The sequence below is a fragment of the Quercus suber genome, unplaced genomic scaffold (genome assembly GCF_002906115.3).
Source record: "Quercus suber isolate HL8 unplaced genomic scaffold, Cork oak 2.0 scaffold_408, whole genome shotgun sequence".
In the NCBI taxonomy this organism is placed as follows: Eukaryota; Viridiplantae; Streptophyta; class Magnoliopsida; order Fagales; family Fagaceae; genus Quercus; species Quercus suber.
This window is the reverse complement of record NW_027069859.1, coordinates 1-21,066: the sequence shown is the minus strand read 5'-3', so window position 1 is coordinate 21,066 and position 21,066 is coordinate 1. Positions and strand designations below refer to the sequence as shown.

The 21,066-nt window shown below is 37.2% G+C and overlaps 1 protein-coding gene and 1 pseudogene across 1 annotated transcript; one reads left to right on the top strand and one right to left on the bottom strand.

Annotated features, from left to right (window-relative positions):
• Positions 1 to 386: 386 nt before the first annotated feature.
• LOC111988988 (tropinone reductase homolog At5g06060-like) lies at positions 387 to 12,575 on the top strand. The gene is given in 6 exon segments (XM_065761366.1): positions 387 to 508; positions 4,396 to 4,488; positions 4,490 to 4,601; positions 5,427 to 5,646; positions 5,743 to 5,849; positions 12,393 to 12,575. Coding segments are annotated over 6 exon segments (804 nt in total). The 5' UTR covers positions 387 to 419.
• Positions 650 to 3,665, bottom strand: LOC111988987 (large ribosomal subunit protein eL34-like; annotated as a pseudogene).
• Positions 12,576 to 21,066: the final 8,491 nt, after the last annotated feature.

Here is a 21,066-nt window from a genome sequence, read left to right as displayed (position 1 = left end):
ATGATGCAGTGGACATAATTTGCCCAAAAAAATTGTAGTGGACATTAATTAGAAAAGACAAATTTACTGCGTGAGAGCTATAGGTTCACAATAAGTATCCGTTTGTATAAAACTGAAAAGTACTGCATCTGCGTTTCATGTTTTTTTTTTTTTTCTTTTTAAGAAGTGCGTTTTACATTTTCAGACATGGTATTATGCTTTTTAAGTAGGTGTTATATACTGTTTATAGGACCCGCAAATTTGTTTGTTTCTCCGGGTGGCACAACCGCACAAAGGTTTTGACCATTTTAGGCCTTGTCATCTACTGGTGTTCTGCAGATAATAAATGCCGTTGCATTACCTATTCCATCGTTTCAAAGACGTGGATATACATACATATAGGCTTATAGCAAACATTAGTGATAGAGTCACGGAGATAAATGGCGGATGCAGAAATCGGAAACAGAGAAAGCAGATGGTCACTTCAGGGAATGACTGCTCTTGTTACTGGTGGCACAAAAGGAATCGGGTTCTTTCTCTGCCTAATACTCTTTTCTTCTTCTGAAGATTTCTAAATATAGATAAACTTGTCACTGACTCGCGTGATCTATGAAAAATCTATTGAAAAAAAAAATTTATAAAGAATATTTTACTAATTTTGTTTATATTACATCACTTGTTAACTCGTGAGATACATAAAAAAGCTATTGAAAATAAAATTTTATAAAGAATATTCTACTAATTTTGTTTATATTGCATCTTATTTATGTTAGTTTAAATGATTAGTTCATACATAAGTAAGCTTGTATAGAGCCAAACTCAATTCCCACCAGCAGCGTCACTTTTTTGGTTTAGGGGTTGCGGAGATCCTTCCTCAAAAGCGTGTCAAATACCACAGAACTAAAACTATTTGCCTTATCATCCACTCATTTTAACTCTTTGAGGCTTGCTTTTCCTTTGCCTTTTGAATCTTCAAAACCTTTTTCACAATCTTTTGCTCTTCAACCAAGAAGGCTCAGATTGCCCTACAAAAACAAAGAAATTAACCGAGGACATGTCTATTGAATCTTGAAAAGAATAAAGCCAGCTTGTTATGGCAACATATCTCTCCCTAACAGTACCTCCAGACAGCACACCACCATATGCCCGATTCACAGTCCTCCGGTTTCTAGGCACTCTAGACCTCTTGTATTCAGCAGGTCTCAAGTGAGGAATTTGCAGAGAGACCAACATTGAATTAGATTTGACTTAATCACAGGAAAATTTAAATATTAAAAAAAAAAAAAAAATCCTCAAAAGTTACCTATCATCAAGAATATGAGGATAAAAATATCTTTTAAGTAGAGCAAACAGGAAACTATGTTGATAATGACAATCAGGATACCTCTCTCTCTCTTTCTCTCTCTCTCTCACACACACACAAATCAACACAAGGGCATTTTTGGCATATGAATCCCCGACTCAAAACCAACTTCAGCCATATACATTTTATGGTCTTAAAAAAAAAAAAAAAAGAATATATATCTTGGCAAACACAATGGCATTTTTGGCATTTAGTATTTAAAATTACCTACGCATACACATAATAATGTTATAAAATCAGTAATGGTTCAAGTAACCTTGTTCAGAGTCAATTCCCACCAGCAGCATCACTTTTTTGGTTTAGGGGTTGGGGGATCCAGCTCAGATATAATTACACTTTCCAATGTCAAAATCGACTTCAAAATATGCAATGCAACTGTTGATCCATACATCCTCGTTCCTCAAAAGTGTGTAAAATGCCACAGACATTGCAGTTGCACTATAATTCAGGGCACAACACTACATATTAACCATCATAACACCATGAAGACACTGATTAATCAACAATGAAGTTCAAATAAATGTTAAATGTGAGTCCCAAGACATTTGGTAAAATGCAATGTGAAAGTACAACATCAATATTACAATCATCTGCGCTGAGCATATTACCTCACTTAGGAACCACATATATACACATTTCCAAGATTGAGACATATTATCACCAACATGGACTCCTGTCTTTCTCACTTCAATTACTAAACCACTCACCAACACATTACCACAAATTAGGTTCCTATAATCAGCCAATACAAAAAAGAAACTATAACCATACTAACTACAATGCACTCATATATTATATCATCCACCATAACACAAGTTATAGATTCACAAATAGCAAAATTACAATCACAAATTGACATAGCATATAACTATAAATCAAAGATACGTTTTCAAATTTAGCAAAGGACCCAATACACCAAAACACAAATATATATATATACACACACACTTATACACACTACATACTCCTTGGATTCTCTTGCCAGTGACAGAGCACTTGGGTCCACTTGCCCTCTTCTTAGTGGTCTGATACACCAACTTCTCACTTTAAAAATCCACACAAAAAAACAAACATTAACACAAACCCTTATCAAAAAAATCTTTAAAGTTGTAATTTACAATTATTTTGTGTTAGTTTTAATTCTGTGCCAAATTTGTTTGTAATTTCTTTAATCATTTTTCCCTATATGTATGTGGGTTTTCAATTGTAAGAAATGAGTGTGAAGACTCAAGCTTAAAAGGATGAACAAGTGGATTTCGCAAGTATCTTGCAAGAAGCTTACCTGCGAAAGAGCCACGTGTAGAGCTCATGACTGGAAGATGAAGAGTTATGCCAACTTAGAGGTTTTCGTGAGTGTCTCGCGGGAAATGCCATCCCGCGAAGTACTCGCTAAACTTTTTGTTTGGAAAAATGTTATGTTTGCTTTACCAAGTCTTTACCCACATTATACATACTCTCATTACCCACAAATTCCAATAAGTGCTTTTCAAAAAAAAAAAAAAAAAAACCCTAGAATATACACTTGAGAGTTAGAGATTGTTATACCCACAATCATCTACACATTTCCTTGTGGTTTTTCTCAACTCCTACCTCTTTATCTCTACATCCTTGAGAGATTAACAGTTCAAACACTTACCACACCTATTCAGAGTGTAAAGTGAGAATTTGGTGCTGTTGGGAAGTATTGAAATGAGTCATTCATTGGCGGATGCAATCGGACTGAATTGGGGGATATGAAAAGCTAGAGAAGGCAAGGTTCTGAGAAGCTAGTTGGTAGTAGGAGCTTAGAGGGCTCAAGTACATGAGGTAGACTAGGCTTGAAAAGTCTTTTGTTATTCGTGTACTCCAAATTTATTCTTTAGTGGATTGATTTCGACTTGAAGGGTTGCGGAGAGATTTTTCACCGAATTCTTTTGTTTTCTCTTCAATAATACGTCTCGATGTTATCTTGTGTTTGCATCTCTCTTCCCTACTCTTAAGCTTTCCTTTTATTGTTGGTAATGGATGAATGTGGATTAGGGTAGTGATAACGGTTGTTTGCGCTTCTTTACTCTTGTTCTGCACTTAGTATAAGTTAGAGTAAAAACTATTTAGCAGTAAATTTAATTTAGTGTCTAAACAAGCTCTTGTGTTTTTACACAAATCCGAGCTTTCAAAATCAAACTAAAACACCAGCTTTCAAAACAAAAACAAAAACCCAATATTAAAAATTTAACATTTTAAAGTAAAGTTCAATGGTTTTTACCTGGGTCTTGACGACCTAGTGCTGGTTGGACTTGGTGGCATAGCTGTGGCACTTACGATAGGTGAGCCACTGCACCATTTTCAGGGCACTCTCTGCTTAAGGCTCTCTCTGATCTGAAAGGGTCAAAATTTTACAGTTGACCATATTTTCTGATCCATCCAAACACCTTGTTAGGTGTAAAATGGTTTCCGTAAAATCAAGGTAGAAATTGAGATTGGCACCCACAAACCATCCCAAAACCCATATCGAGGAGGAAAAAAAAATGATTGATGGTGAGAGTGGTGAACTTGGTTGGCAATGCGAAGAATTAAGGATGAGAGTGGGAGAAACTGTCATGTGTGAGAGATGGGTGGAACCGACAAAGGTGGTACCAGAGATGGATGGTGCCAGAGAAGGCTTTAGTTTTATAGTATATGTAGATAAATGGTCATGTGAAGTGACTTTTTTTTTGTTTAGAAAATTATGCAGATGCCTTTCGCTAAATCATGGATTAACATAGGATTAGTGTACTACATGTTTACCTTTGAGTAAAAAAAAAATTGCAATACATATAAAGTCAATATAAAATACCATTTAATTAAATCTTTACGTTGTGAATGTTGGACCTAAAACTGAACCAACTTAAGCATTTTAAGTTCTATCTCTCTTATATTTCTCTATTTCTTGTTAATATTGTCATATATTTTAAAGATTATACTAATTGTCAACTAGAAATTTTTTTTTCTTTTTCACATGAAATTATTTATTATTATTATTTTTTTTGTTTTCTGAAATTCTATTATAACTTAGAGCTACATGTTGTGATTAGGTATGCTGTTGTCGAGGAATTAGCAAGCCTAGGGGCTTCCGTACACACATGTTCTCGAGATGAGGCCCAGCTCAATGTATGCTTACATGAATGGAAGACAGGGATTTCGAGTCACTGGTTCAGTCTGCGATGTAGCATCACGAGCCCAACGAGAGGAGCTAATCAGCACAATTTCCTCCCTATTTAATGGCAAACTCAACATCCTTGTAAGTCCTCTATTTCCTCACCATTTTTGCTTTGCATGGCATTTTATACCATACACAAAGTTGGTGTAGTGTAAAGGATCGATCACCCTATTTTCTAACACCTAACCGCCAAAAATTTTACTTCAGGAATCTTTATTCTTTCATTCATAAAAATGTTCTTTTATGTGCTATAACCATTGGCTTCCATTTTATTTAGAAAAGCATGTTCATTTTTTGAAATCAATGATAAAAACAACTTAATTTGTATTGGAAGAATATTTTTATAGAAAAGAATCTGTGCACTTATTTCCTTGATAAGAGGCCATATGGTCATTGCCATATCTGGGATTAATTCAATTTTAGTTATAGTGACACCACTTAACCTAAAAGTTTAAATCTATAAATTTACATTCAATTATATTATATTAATTCCTAAAAAAAAAAAAAAAAAAATTCTATGTGAGACTTTCACACAGACTTATATATCATTCGGGTAGCATCTAAGCTTTTAAAAAAAGTTCTTTTCATGAAATGGATTATCTTCGTTTTAAATTAAGGGGAGAGGGTTTTTTTCTTTTTGAACAACTAAGAGGTTGCAATTTAAAATATTCAATATACTATTTACATTCATTTTTAGGGAAAATTCTTAAATACTTTCGAAACACTGAGAAATTGTGCTCCCTCTCACCATTCATGGTGAACTTCATCATAAATATGAGAGGAGTGAGCACTATTCTCCGTGCTCAATGAGTACCTAAGAATCACTTTATTTTTACGTATGAGAGCTTTAATTAGTAATTACTATGGCCTTATTGGGCTGTTGTCCTTATCAATATCCGGTTTCAGATAAACAACGTGGGAACCAACATGCCAAAACAAACCATAGAGTACACAGCTGAAGATTTCTCATTTCTCATGTGTACCAATCTTGAATCTGCTTATCACACGTGCCAACTTGCTTATCCTCTTCTGAAAGCTTCAGAAGCAGGAAGCATTGTTTTCGTTTCTTCCGTTGCTGGTGTAGTAGGCCTCACTCCTGGAGTATCTATTTATGCTGCAGCTAAAGGTAATTCTCTTTTGATATTTGTCTTTTAATTTTATTGCAAGCTTTTAAATGTTAGTTAAATGGTGCGATTAACTTTTGCCAAATATTTATTTGTAGGAGGGTTGAATCAACTAGCAAAAAATTTGGCATGTGAGTGGGCAAAGGATAACATAAGAAGTAACTCTGTTGCACCATGGGTTATCAAAACCCCCCTGACTGTAACTGTAAGATTACTTTCCTTGTGTATGATAGCACTTGACCACGAAGTTGGACATATTTATTTTAGTGGCTCAAAATGAGAAATAACCCAATATAATATATCTGTTTTTATTGAAAGAACAGCTAATGAAACCCAAAAATTACAACTCGAAAGCAGGATAATTCCCCCTTTCCCTTTGTTCCTGATTCTACCCAATGTGCCCCTAAGCCCGAATAGTCAAAGGCCGGTTCAGTCAGAGAGTTCAAACAAACACTGAAAACAGTAAGCCCCAAAAAAAAAAATATGTTTGATAGCAAAGTTTAACAAAGAGTATTCTTAATTCTACCCAATGTGCTCCTAAAGTCCGAATAGTTTAAGGGTGTATTTGTTTGGAGGTGAAATAGGGTAGATGGAAAACTTTGGAGAAAAAATGGGAAGGAAAACTCTTTTCGAGTGTGTTTAGTTGGATGAGAAGAAAGAAAAATAAATAATGAAACCCACGTATTTTCTTTCTGAGTCCACCAAAAAATTTTCTCCCAAAAATAGAGAGAAAACTGAATAGAGAAAATTGGGCTGCTTAATAAACAAAAATATCTATGTATACTTGCACATGACTTTGTATGTACATTACTCTTCTTCACCCTTTATTTATTTATTTATTTCCTGGACGTTTCTTTTCCTTCCTCTTATGTTGCCTCTTTTTTTTTTCCTCTAGACGTTGCCCTTTTTTTCCTCCTCCTGAAGTTGCCTTATTTCTTTCTTTCTTTTTTTTCTTTCTTTTTTCTTCCTTTGCCACTTCTTTACTTTTTATTTTTTTTATTTTTTTTATGTTGCTCATATTCTTTTTCTTTTCTTTTCTTTCACTTTCTTTTGTGTTTTTTTTTTTGGTTGTTTGTCACTTTTTTAGTTTTAATTGGGCATCATTTTTAATAAGGGTATATGAGTAAATTTATATAAACTAACTTTTTACATCCCTTCACTTTTTTACTTCCAACCAAATAAAAATAAAGGAAATTATTATTTTTTTCTATTTTTCCATTTTTTCACCTTCCTACCATTTTCTACCCTCCCATTTTTCCACCTCTCCAACCAAACGAACCCTAAGACCAGCTTGGTCAAAGAGTTCAAACAAACACTGAAAATAGTAAGCCCCAATAACAATATATATGTTTGGAAGCAAAGTTTAACAAAGAGCGTTTGAATCATAGTTCTCAATTTAGAGTGTTTAAATACCATATTTTAAAAACACCTCAATAGGAGTGTTCAGTTTTCAAGTAACAATTTTGAGTAATATTGTTATAATTATTTTGAAAACTATGGGACCTATATGATGTTGAGAACACATAAGACACACATTTTTAATATATATATATATATATAATACATAGTCATACCAAACACTCAATTTTGTATTTTCACTTTTGAAAATATATTTTTAAAAACATAATACCAAACACATTTTTGCATTATGTGTACTTTAAACACTTATTTTTACAACATTTTTTAAACTATAGTAATCACCTCAATTTGAAAACCAATTCATAAACTCTCTTATCAAACAGGGACTAATGACTCTCTCTCCTTTTCTTATGCTTTCTACCTCCTCCCTTGGGATGAGAAGCGGAGGCATTTATAGGCGTAATTGTCTCACTCCCATGAGAACAGAGGATAGTGATAGTGACTTAGTGAGCTCTTGACAAATCATACATGTCGTCATTAGGCCAACAAAGAGCGTATAGGCTAAAATCTATCCCCATTTCTATTCAAACAAGTCACTCAACATTCAATGTTGAGTTGTTATTAGTAAGTGTTAGCATTACTATGAAGGTGATAGATCCCTTCCCCCGATACGAAGTACCCTTATTGAGTTAAAAATTGACCTCGGTTAATTAATTCAATTACGCAAGTTGATTAATTTGGTTAAACTACATGCAAATCGTGGAGACACAAACAAATCACAAAATAAACTAAAGTGTGCTGGAAATTAAATTTGACACAGTAATTTGTTGAAAAATAAGGAAACCTCTCACAAGGCAAAAACCCAACCAGGTGATTTTTAGGTCACCACTCTCAAGAATCACTAATCAAGAATCAAGCGATTATAAGTATAAGGAATCTTACCACTACCCTGGACTATCCCAAAGTACCAACATATAGTTAAACCTTCCTTCCAATCCCCAATTGGACTTGTTCTTATAGAGACTTCTTCCTTTGCACGAATCCCAATACATGAATAACTTCCAACAACCAATGTTTGTTGTTGAATACAAAGTTCTTCACTTCAATACACATCAAAAATCTGGAAGCACTTGTTAACCCGAAGTCACATAAGAACATAGTAGCTTCTCTAATTGACTCTGTGTCCTGTGATGACTTTAAAATAAAGCTTTATATCTCCTACGAGTTTAGTGAAAGAAACCCTAGTAATCCAAGTTATCATGGGTGCCGAAAAAAGATTTAAGTCTGTATCTATGAAGCTCAATAGATCGAGAGGAGTTGAGACTAGTATCGAGGTACTTCATTTATTCTCAATAGATGCTAGTAACGAGACTAGTGTTGAGGTTCACTTTTTCAACTTTTTTTCACTTGTTTTTTGATGCAGTCTTCAATAATACCACTTGTCTTGTTTACTAAACATACTTCATGATATTCTAGAAACCACTTAGAACTACCCAATTATAAGTCAAACGTATTTTGTCAAAGGTTATGTCGACACATGAAAACTATGACCCTAACAACCCGAATTGAGGGACCCATTGTCTAAAGGCTCTCAAGGACTTTTGACTCAATCTTTAAAAAGGCTCGATCCAAACAAATATCTGAAGGGTTCCAAGGAGGGAACTCGAGCTGGGAAACATGTCAAGCCTAATAAGCAAGATATTCCATTAAGGTCTGTTAATGGTGGACCTGTTAGGGAAAATGGTTCCATCCCCCCACATTATAATTGTTAAATATGCTAACTGATGAGATTTATTGTTACATAAGTTTTGTTAGCATAAATTTAACACTCGGGAAGAAAGTATATATTTTCAAATACTTTGTAATAAATCTTGTTGGGTTACATGTGTGAGTAAAGTTCCATATTGAAAAAAAAAATGAAAATAATGTGTAGTTAATATAATATAATTGAGCACATACACATTGGGGCCTAGGCCTTTTGGGTTAAAGTGTCTCTATATGTTATATTAATTACTCAAGGAGAATCCCCAAAGTGTTTATCTCTGCCAACAAGTGGTATCAAAGCCCACGATGGTGTGGGGAAAATTTTGCAAGGTTATCGAGGTTCCTTTCGCACTTAGAGCGAGAATGGGGTATGTGTACTTGATGCCCTTTTTGCAAATGGATCAAGGCGAGTCCCATTTGCAATTGGAGTAAGGATGTTATATTGCAACAAGCAAGCCCATAAAGCCCACACAAACGATCTTGGAAAATTCCTAGAAATGGGTATTATTGCCAATAGTGCTAGACAATAATGAAGTGTGAGGTTCCCATGAAAGATGAAAGACATGCAGGGTTGACACGTAAAGGTCCATGGATGATGCAATAGTAAAGGAAAAAAAACTCATGGGGGAGCAAGTAGGACTTGGTCATGGCCCATGGAGAGGTCTTGAAACCTACAAAGAGGTAGAGACTCACATATAAGGGGAAGATTGTTGGGTTACACGTGTAAGTGAAGTTCCACATTAAATAATGATGAGAAGAATGAATAGTTAATATAACATAATTGAGCATATACCCATTGAAGATTAGACTTTTTGGATTAAAGTGTCTCTATATGTTATATGAATCACTCAAGAAGTCTCCCGATGTGCTTATCTCCCCAACAAATCTCACCACACTGAAGTAGAAAATACAAATGAGTTCTTAATAATTATTTATCCATATTTGTAACTTTGCTAATTTGTATCCAAATTGGTGAATGCCTCATGCAACATATCTAGGTACGTATGTAGTATGTATGGTACTTAAATTACTTTCACAAAGAGAAAGGTTTTTTTTTTTTTTTTTTGTTAAATAATAATAATAATAATAATTTGAATCATAAATGTTTTTGTTGAAAACATCAAGAAATGGCCATTGAGAGACAAGGCTCTTGAATCAAAAGAAAGAAAGTTTTATTATTATTAAGACATATGTAGAACTTGTTACGAATATATGTCATATAAAATTGGCTAATCTTTTGACAAAACACACTTTACTTGTAATTGGGTAGATCTAGAATGTGTTTAATACTTTAAGGAACAAGAGTTTAAGTCTAGTATTGAAACCATGCAAATTTGTCCAAGAATCAAGTGAAGAAGTACTGTTTATTAAAGCTCAATAGATAACTTGACAAATTTATCTATCGAGATTTAATATATAATTATCGACAGCTCTCGATAGAAGCTGTATCTATTGAGAATTATGAAATTTAGATTTCCAAATCTGTTTTTCACTCATATCCAAGCTATTTTTGTAGGGTTTTTTTTTGTCACAACTCTAGATATATATAAAGATTATTTTAAGAGTCATATAAGGTGATGCAACTTGATGCAAAGTGATCATTCACGCAAATTGTGACCGGAGACAATTTGCCCTAGTTCATCTTTCTCTTGTAGAAGCTACTGCGTTTGTATGCTAAGGGTTTTGTAACCAATGAGCTTCTTGATCTTCATCGTTTGGATGAACTGAAGAACTTTGTAGCCAACATCTTTCTCAAGTTAGTGTGTTAGTCACGTACTTGGATCTGTACATCGATTAGTTAGTCACATACTTGGAGTTGTGCATTGAAAGGAGAGATTGACACTACATTACAAGTTCAATTGTGTATTGGGGGTAAGGGTTCAACTATAGGTTGCTATTATGTACTGAGATTCATTTTACTTGCAACCGCTTGTTTTGATAATAGTGGATTCTAGGGAGAGGTGACCTTAAATTCACCCAATGGGGTTTTACCTCGGTAGTTTTTCCTATTCATAAACAAATCACCCATGTCAAATTTATTTTCTGCTGCATTTAACTTAGTTGGTGATTTGTTTGTGCTACCACACTTATTGAATGTAATTGAATTTAATTAATTCACTTGGCTAAATTAATTAGTTAATCTACCTAAAGAGTCAATACATTCTTGGCATATTATTATTATTATTATTATTATTATTATTATTATTATACATACATACATACATGTGTAAATGCCTCTAAACATGCTTTTAAGATGGTAAAATAAGATATTTTGTAAAAAAATGGATGTAAATGCTCTAAACATGCAAAAAGGATAGTATTTTAATCACTACACTCATATATGTTAACAGGATAGCCATATTTAATTTCTGTCAGAATTAGTATGCCTCTTCCATTAATAAGTATGCCTCTTCCAACAAATACTAATTGAAGTTTATTCATGTACTAAGAATTGTGAACAATTTATCACATTTAACCTTAATATACGGTACTCTAGTATCTTGCATATAGTGGTTGAACAGTTTTAGACCCCTTAAACACACAACCAGATTGAGTAGCCTAGTTAATTAGCCAAGTTCTTACTTAGTCAAATTAAGCAATTCTAGGTTAAAACAATCAGAAAATCATATCAAGAAAATATAGCAGCAGAATAATAAATAATATAAGATATGATCACCCAAGAAAACCAAACCGGTAAAAAACCTGGGGAGGATTTTACTCACCGATCCTCAAGGCAAACCAGAATTCACTATGAAAGAATCGACGTTCATACAAAAGGACTTACAAGCTCCCCGCTCGACTTCCTAATACTACCTACCAGTAGAACTTACTGACACGACCCCGTGCAAGCTCCGAATCCACGGACTCCTTCTTTCTTAAATTCTTCAATCAGCTACAAGCACCCACGCTTGATATTCTTTAAGCTTCAATGGTAGCAACCAAGTTGATCATCAAGATATTGAAGTAATCTCCAACTTGAAAACCCTAAGTTTTGTGTAAAGGAAGACCCCTTTAGATCTCACAAGAGATTTACACAAAACAGCAATGTATGAACAACAATACAACTGGAGCAACTCTAAAAATATGGCTAGGGTTTTGCCTTATATACCTAGGGCAAAAACATAAAACCCTAAACGTTATAATGAGTTAGGGCTGAGTTGGAAAAACTGCAAAAAACGCAATTTGGTCGACTTTCGATCGATCGAGTCTATTCTTCGATCGATCGAGCCAGACCGAAATGCCCCAATGCATCTACAGTCTCTCGATTCCAACTTTACAATAATTAATCAACTTTGAGCAAGTTTAAACAAGACTAAACATATTGTTTTGATCATAGTTTACCAATATTGTTAAATTAGAGTTCTAAATACATAAATTCCTAAACCTTTAGAACCTAACAGTAGTCATTTTTCTGAGTTAGGCATGCCAACCAAAAACTGAAAAAGTATAGGAAAGAAACAAATAATAATAATTCAAGACTAACCTGACAAAAATATTTTAATGGTTAAAAGATTAAAATTCACTATTTTCTAACAGTTTAATAGTTTGAGAAAATCAGTAATTTTCCATGGAGTATTGGGAGATTATTAAAAAAAAAATTATTTGTATATTATCTTCTTTGCAGTTTCTAAGAAACGAAAAGTTTGTGGAGCCTGTTAACTGTCAAACCCCTCTTGGACATGCTGGAGAGCCAAAGGAGGTTTCTTCCTTGGTGGCATTCATATGCCTACCTGCAGCTTCATACATAACCGGTCAGACCATTTGTGTTGATGGAGGGATCACTGTGAATGGCTTCTGCTTTCCTTGAGCATACTTTGAAACAATAAATTAGAGTTCTAAATACATAAATTCCTAAACCTTTAGAACCTAACAGTAGTCATTTTTCTGAGTTAGGCATGCCAACCAAAAACTGAAAAAGTATAGGAAAGAAACAAATAATAATAATTCAAGACTAACCTGACAAAAATATTTTAATGGTTAAAAGATTAAAATTCACTATTTTCTAACAGTTTAATAGTTTGAGAAAATCAGTAATTTTCCATGGAGTATTGGGAGATTATTAAAAAAAAAATTATTTGTATATTATCTTCTTTGCAGTTTCTAAGAAACGAAAAGTTTGTGGAGCCTGTTAACTGTCAAACCCCTCTTGGACATGCTGGAGAGCCAAAGGAGGTTTCTTCCTTGGTGGCATTCATATGCCTACCTGCAGCTTCATACATAACCGGTCAGACCATTTGTGTTGATGGAGGGATCACTGTGAATGGCTTCTGCTTTCCTTGAGCATACTTTGAAACAACAAAAACAATGATGGACACACCCCCACTGCAATATATGAAAATAAATTAATGTAATAATTCATTGTAGAAACAAGGTTTATTTGACCAGAAATTAAAACTGAAAAACTCAAAAGTTATCATACTTGAAAAGTAAATGAATGTCATAAGTGGGATTTTTGAAAAGTGGACTTGGCTTGGGCCGCATGTCATCATTGTGATAGGTCTAATATACTAAATATAAATCTAGTAAGTAATACTGTTTACTCAAAAAAAAATAAAAAATTAGACCAAAGTTGTCTCATTCCAAAAATAAATGAATACAAGGTATTTGTTACTGTAAGGGCGGGTTTTAGTTCTTAAGCCCAAAAGATGAATGTGTTAAGGCCCAAAGAGCCCAATACAATGAATTTGTACAGAGTGGGCTTAAAAGCTGGGTTTCAATGGATCTAAGAACACATGCCATGGGTCAAAGGCAGTAAGAAATTAAAGAAGAACAATTTTATGTAAAGAAAACGTTCATCGGCAAAACCTGAGGAGAGTGGTACTGCAAATATATTTTCTTTTAGACTTGGATATTTTTACAGTTCTTGTTCTTACAGTCCTCTTTTTCTCCCCCTTGTCCTTGGATGGTCTCCTACATTATATAGCTCCCTCTAGATGATTTTGGTCCTCCATTTGTTGATCATCCAAGACGCTACTTGAGTGTTTGTCTCATCAAACACCTTCCTAAACTCCTTGTGAGTTGTGGCTGCTAAGGCAGCACTATTTAGGGGTCTTCTCCATATAAATGCAGTCAAGAGGTTTGGTGGGATGCATTAAATATGGAGGCAACCTCCCATCCCTTAGTCATGTCAATGCTAATCCCTTCTCCGAAATTCTTTCTCTATAGTACGACTTCCCCTGGTGATGCGCTATTGACGTGGATGCTTTACTGTTCGAGGGTGTGGCCTCCTCGACATGATAATGGCCCTCATCAGCCACAGGTATGACACGTGGCAAATTACCTTACGGGAATTCCTGTACCCCATAATAGGCCCTCAAAACTTCAGTTTTCTTCCTCTTATTCAAGGAGGAAAATGGGGTTTTGACTTTGGATAATTAATTATGCACGTTACCTTGACTTCCGCACGTAAGAATGTCGCTTTTCGTGTCTTGTAACTATTCTTGATGCTTTGGAGCCCGCGATGTCTCATTAAATGCTCCAGGCGGTGCTATGTTCCCCACATCCTACAGTGAGATGGAGATCCAACGGTTGACATTTTCCCTCAAATTTTGGGCGAGATAACTCCCACCCAATTCTGCCTCCTATATAAGGCGGCTAGAGGGTTTTTTTTTTTCCCATTTTACAAATCTTCGAACTCCCAAGAATTCCCACACTCTCAAGCTTTTCAAAACTTCCCAAATCTTCAAACCATCAAGAAGCTCCTAAAGTGACCTTACCCTTACTTTCGTAAGTTCCTTAGTTCTTAGGCTATTTTCTCCTCGGCCCATCTTTTCGGCCTTTTACTCTTTGCTTCTTGTTCATAAATATCTTCCCCACCTCTTCTTAGTTTGTTCTAATGGGTAGGTTCACCCACCTTATGGATTCTTCCGCCAATATGGAGGGCTTTAGGGCTAAGTATCACATTCCCTAGGGGGTTTCCCCGAGTTATTGTGCCCTAGGCCAGTGGCTTACCCATATGGGGGGAAGGGGAGGTCGTTATTCCTATGATTGCCTTCATAGAAAGGGGAATGATGCTTCCCATGGGTAAAGTGACTAGGGACTACCTAATTGCCTATAGGATATGCCCCTACCAATGTGCACCTAATCTGTACAGGGTCCTAGGTAGCGTGAACGCTCTCAATGAGCAAATAGGGTTAAACCTCACCTGGCATGACGTCGTGTGGATGAATAAGTGCCACCTACTCGTAGACTCAGGGTATTACCTTAAGTCTAGATCCTCTATTGTCAGGCTCGTATCGTGCCTCCTCAAGTCCAACAAGGGCATGAAGGATGACTTCCTGATAGTCTCGGGTGATAGACATGATGGTCTTCACTACCCAATCCAAGAGGGAAAGCTAGGTGGGTTACCCTAGGTTTAGGTCTCTCCTTTCTTTTTACACGGGCATTAGATCTGTAGTTTTACTACTTCCTCTTTTCCTTTGCCATTTCGTTTATTTCTGATGGATGGTTGCATTATTTTGACCGTGGTTTTGCCTCTCAAATGTTTTTACAAATAGGAGACACGTAGCTACTAACCTCAACAAATTACTAAGGTCTGAGGTATTTGTGAGTAAGGACAGACAATTGAGAGCAGTCCACCTCATCCTCAACTTTGAGCCTTTGTTGGACAACTTCCAAGACGTGGGCCATGCAATCAGGGTCGTCGATCCTTGGCTACATAGGATAGACTTCTCAGTGCTAGGATTTTAAGCTCGAGAAGACATTGTCTAAGTGGAACTGCCCACCCACCACGCTCCCTGTGAGGTTGCAATCTCAAGAGAGGAAACAGTGTCCTCTCGTTTGTCACCTGAGGAGGAGATAGACCAGTTCCGCTTCAAGGAACACAGGGAGGAGCTGGGAGGACTCGTATTCCAGGTCTCGAATTTAATAGATGAGCTAGACAGATCTTCCGTTGTCTGCTCCCCCAAACTCATCGTTACACACACAAACAGTAACTCCGTAGAGGAGGACGAGATGCCGCTGGACAATAAAAAATAAAAAATAAATAAAAATATTGCGCGACCTCCTCAAGTTTAGGGGGTCAAGCACCAAGGATGCCTCAAGGTCTTAGCCCCTTCCTACCCTTCCCCCTCCTCCTTCTCCTTCTCCTTCTCCTCCTCCAATCAACATTTTTACCCCTGCCGGCCTGAAAAAGAGAAAGAAAGAGAAACAGGGGATTAAGGAGGGGGAGTTTGTCCCTCAAGAGGATGGGGTTCCCCCCCCCCCCTCTAAGCAGCAAAAAGTGACCAAGGGTAGGGGGAGGGCCTACTCCGTCGAGAGTAGGGAGGATCAGACCGTGGCCGAGGTGCGCCTTCAGAACCCCACCTAGGACCCTCAAGTGGAGCTGGATAGGTTTGCCATACCATGGAACTCTAGCATTATGGAGTTCCAGAAAAGGTACCACCTACCTAACTGAAGCCCAAAAGCAGCCCCTCCTATTGCCGAAGGATATGGATGCGCTAAAGCACATGCAGCAGCCAGACCTCTTCTTGTCCCTAAAGAGGGACCTTGCTTTGGTAAGTTCCTGGACATTACTAGGGGTGTTCTCTTTTGTTTTTTTTCGTTTTTTTTGTTTTTTGTTTTTTTTTTTTTTTAAAACGTGCTCTTCTGTTATTTCTGTGCAGGCCATCCAGGAGGTTTTTATAGCCAAGGAGTGGTTAGGGATGCAAGGAATGAGGCTAGGTTGAGGCCAACCTCATGCCAAGACCATCAAGGCCTTAGGCACAGCCAAGCAAAAGAATCAAGAGCTCTTCACTAAGCTGACCGCCGAGGAGAGGGCGTAGAAAAGTGTTGAGGCCAGCTTGAAGAACACCCAGGACCAAGCTGAGAACCAACGCAAAAAGCTTTATCATACTGAGATAGAGCTTGCCACAGTGAAGCAGCAGGTCCTGGAGTTGAAGACGGAGTTAGAGAAAGCTAAGGCTACTACTCGGATGGTCAAGGAAGCCGCGGAGGCCTCAAAGCAAGCATCCTACAACCTTGGGGAGCAACAAACAGAGGCCCGTCTAGCGGAGGAGCTAGTCGAGGTCTACAGGGATTACTATAAGGAAGTGTGGATGGAGGCCCTCAACCTTGCAGGAGTCCCTGCTGCCTTGGAGTGAAGGCAGGTTGGGAATGTCTACTACCCTTTGGACATTCATGAAGTCCCAACTAAAGTCCCACCTCCCGTTGCCCTTGCATCAGCCTCTTCTGAGCAGCCCTTTACTACCCAAGCCTCTCTTCCCCCTCTCGAGGTCTCCAAAGAGTCTAGCCAAGCTGGTGACTAAGGTTAGAGGGCCGAGGTGGCCAAGGATAAGAGCAAGGGCAAGGAGGTTAAGCCCCTGTCAGAGACCAAGGCAAAGGAGGCTAAGACCAAGGATGCTATCCCTAAGGTCAAGGATGCTACTTTCAAGGGGAAGAAGGCTAAGACCAAACCCAAGGAGGCTGACCCCAAGGCCATTAACCAACCTACCTCTAAGCCCGGCAGCAAGGAAGACCCTCCTCCCAAGGCCAAGGCATAGCCTAGGATCTCTTGCATTTTTTCTTTTCTTTTCACATGTAATTTTCCTTGGTTATGGTGGTTTGGCCCTTGTTCATAATGTACTTTTCTTTTACTCAATGAAAAGACTTCAATTTTTACTTTATGAACCTTTCCTTTTACTTGCAATATGTAAATTGATAGTGCCTTACTTTAACAAAAGTTAATGGTAATGATTTGTTGTTAACCAAAATAGATCAAATCCCTGTAAACAATGAGACAAAATGACTATGTGTTAGCACTGAAAACTGTGTAACTAACAGGGAGGTCTAAGCCCTCGAAGATAAATGAAACACTTAGTAGGGAAAGGGATAAAAAAGTGTTAATTTATCATAGGCGTGTGATTCAAGGAACCAGACACAGCCCCGGTTTTGTTCAACACTTAAACAAATAACCCATAATATTAATTTACCCAAGGCATATGGTCCAAGGAGCCAGGCATAACCAAGGTTCTGTTTAATATTCAAATAAGTAATAGCGAGTGTTAATTTACCCAAGGTATGTGGTCTAAGAAGCCAAGCATGACTAATGTTTTGTTTAACACTTAAATAAATGACCTAGAATATTAATTCATCCAAGGCATATGGTCCGAGGAGTCAGGCATAACCAAGGTTCTGTTTAATATTCAAATAAGTAATAGGGAGTGTTAATTTACCCAAGGTATGTGGTGTGAGGAGCCAGGCATGACCAAGGTTCTATTTAACACTTAAACAAATAACCCAGAATATTAATTCACCTCAAGCATGTGGTTCGAGGAGCCAAGCATAACCAAGGTTCTGTTTAATATTCAAATAAGTAATAGCGAGTGTTAATTTACCCAAGGTATGTGGTCTAAAAAGCCAAGCATGACTAAGGTTTTGTTTAACACTTAAATAAATGACCTAGAATATTAATTCATCCAAGGCATGTGGTCCGAGGAGTCAGGCATAACCAAGGTTCTGTTTAATATTCAAATAAGTAATAGGGAGTGTTAATTTACCCAAGGTATGTGGTTTGAAGAGCTAGGCATGACCAAGGTTCTGTTTAACACTAAAACAAATAACCCATGACAGAAATTTAGACCCCTTAAACAACCAGATTGCGTAGCCTAGATTAATTAGCCAAGTTGTTACTTAGTCAAATTATGCAATTCTAGGTTAAAACAATCAAATAATCATATCAAGATATAAAGCAGCGGAAAATAAATAACACAAGATATGATTACCCAGGAAACCACTCGGTAAAAACCTGGGGAGGATTTGACCCACCGATCCTCAAGGCATAACAGAATTCACTATGAAAGAATTGAAGTTCTTACAGAAGGACTACAAGCTCCCCGCTCAACTTCCTAATGCTACCCACCAGTAAAACTTCCTGACACGACCACGCGCAGGCTCCGAATCCACGGACTACTTCTTTCTTGAATTCTTCAATCAGCTACAAGCTCCCCGCTTGCTTTTCTTTTTAATCTTCAATGGCAGCAACCTTGTTGATCATCAAGATGTTTTACAGATTTAGTCCAATAAATCTGCACTCACTCGATTCCAGTTTTACAAATAAACATACTTTGAGCAAGCCTAAACAAGACTAAACAACCTGTTTTGATCATGGTTTGCCAACACTACACATTAGAGTTCTAAATACATAAAATCCTAAATCTTTAGAACCTAACAACCCATAATATTAATTCACCCAAGGCATGTGGTCTAAGGAGCCAGACATAACCAAGGTTCTGTTTAATATTCAAATAGGTAATAGGGAGTGTTAATTTACCCAAGGTATGTGGTGTGAGGAGCTAGGTATGACCAATGTTCTGTTTAACACATAAGCAAATAACCCATAATATTAATTTACCCAAGGCATGCAATCCGACGAGTCAGACATAACCAAGGTTCTGTTTAATATTCAAATATGTAATAACTCATAATGCTAGAAAGAAAAACATGGCAGGGCTGCCTTTCATTAATAGTAATACCTTTGCAAGTTCTTTACATCCCAGGGGCGTGGTACAACTTTTTCGTTCAAGTCCTCGAGGAAGTATGCCCCTATTCCAGCCACCGAGGTGATACGATATGCCCCTTCCCAATTGGGACCTAACTTTCCCCATGTCGGGTTTTTTTGCAATGCCCACGACCTTTTTCAACACCAAGTCCCCTGGGACTAATAGCCTTAACTTCAAACTTGAGTCATACCCCTGTTTGAGCTTTTACTAATAATACGCCAGTCGAATTATGGCATTTTCCCTCTGTTCCTCAATTAAGTCCAAATTCCTTTCCAACAAGCTGTCATTGCTATTTGGGGAATCCGGACTCTAGAGGAATCACGGCCTCAACCCCATAGGCCATTGGAAAGGACGTCTCCCCTGTTGACCTGCGAGGGGTGGTTCGGTATGTCCAAAGAGCGTGTGGCAGCTCTTCCACTCACCTACCCTTTGTATCATCTAGCCTTTTCTTGATTCCATTCACTATGGCTTTATTGACAGCCTCGGCCTATCTATTTCCCTATGGATAAGCAGGGATGGAGTACCTATTCGTGATGCCTAAATCACAACAGTATCTCCTAAAGGCTTTACTATCAAATTGAAGACCATTGTCCGAAATGAAGGTGTGAGGGATTCTAAATCGAGTGACAATATTCTTCCACACAAATCTCTTGGCATCGACGTCTCTAATGTTGCCTAGGGGCTCAACTTCCACCCGCTTGGTGAAGTAATCCATGTCGACCAGTAGCCACCTCCTATTTCCTGCTGCTTTAGGAAAGGTGTTGGAAATTTAAACCCCTTAAATCAACCAGATTGCGTAGCCTAGTTAATTAGCCAAGTTATTACTTAGTCAAATTAAACAATTCTAGGTTAAAACAATCAAACAATCATATCAAGAATATAATGCAGCGGAATAATAAATAACACAAGATATGATCACCCAGGAAACCACACGGTAAAAACCTGGGGAGGATTTGACCTAGCTATCCTCAAGGTAAACCTGAATCCACTATGCGAAAGAATCGAAGTTCATATAGAAGGACTACAAGCTCCCCGCTTGACTTCCTAATGCTATCCACCAGTAGCTACTAACCGACACGTGCAAGCTCCGAATCCACGGACTCCTTTTTCTTGACTCTTCAATCAATAACAAGCACCCCGCTTGTGTATCTTTAAGTTCTTGAATCTGCAACTAAATGATTACCAAGTTCTGACATAATCTGAATCTTGGAAAACCTAAGTATATTGAAGGAAAGCTCCTCAATGAATCTCACAAGAGATTCACATAAACAGCAATATAAACAACAAAGACCTTAGAGAGGTTTGAGTACAAAACCCTAGATACAAAAGACACACTCTCTTCTCTCTCTCTAAAAAGCTCTCAAAAACGTGGTTTAGGGTTTCCTTTATATAGTAGGAGAATTAGATCTGAAACCCTAATCCTTAATGGCTTAAGCTGCTGTTTGGCCGACTTAAAATTCTGCAGATACGATTTTCAAATCGATCGGAGCCTGTTTCTTCGATTAATCGAACCAGGCAAAATATGAAGTCTTCTTCCTGCAGCTTGTATGTTCTTGAATCTTGACTTGAATCACCTTGAGCATTGTCTAATAAAACCTATAGACTCTAAGATCTATACCTAGACAAGTTTATGTTCACGATTTGCCAATTGTTCTAAACATTGAACCTAACAAAGGGTCCCACAATGTCCAAGCCCCATTAGGCGAAAGGCCAGGGGCTAGACAAAAGATTGAGGACACCCCCTAACTGGGAATATTGGGAGTACCTCTAGCATTGGTCACACTTCTTCACATATTCCTGCACTTCCTTCTACATACTTGT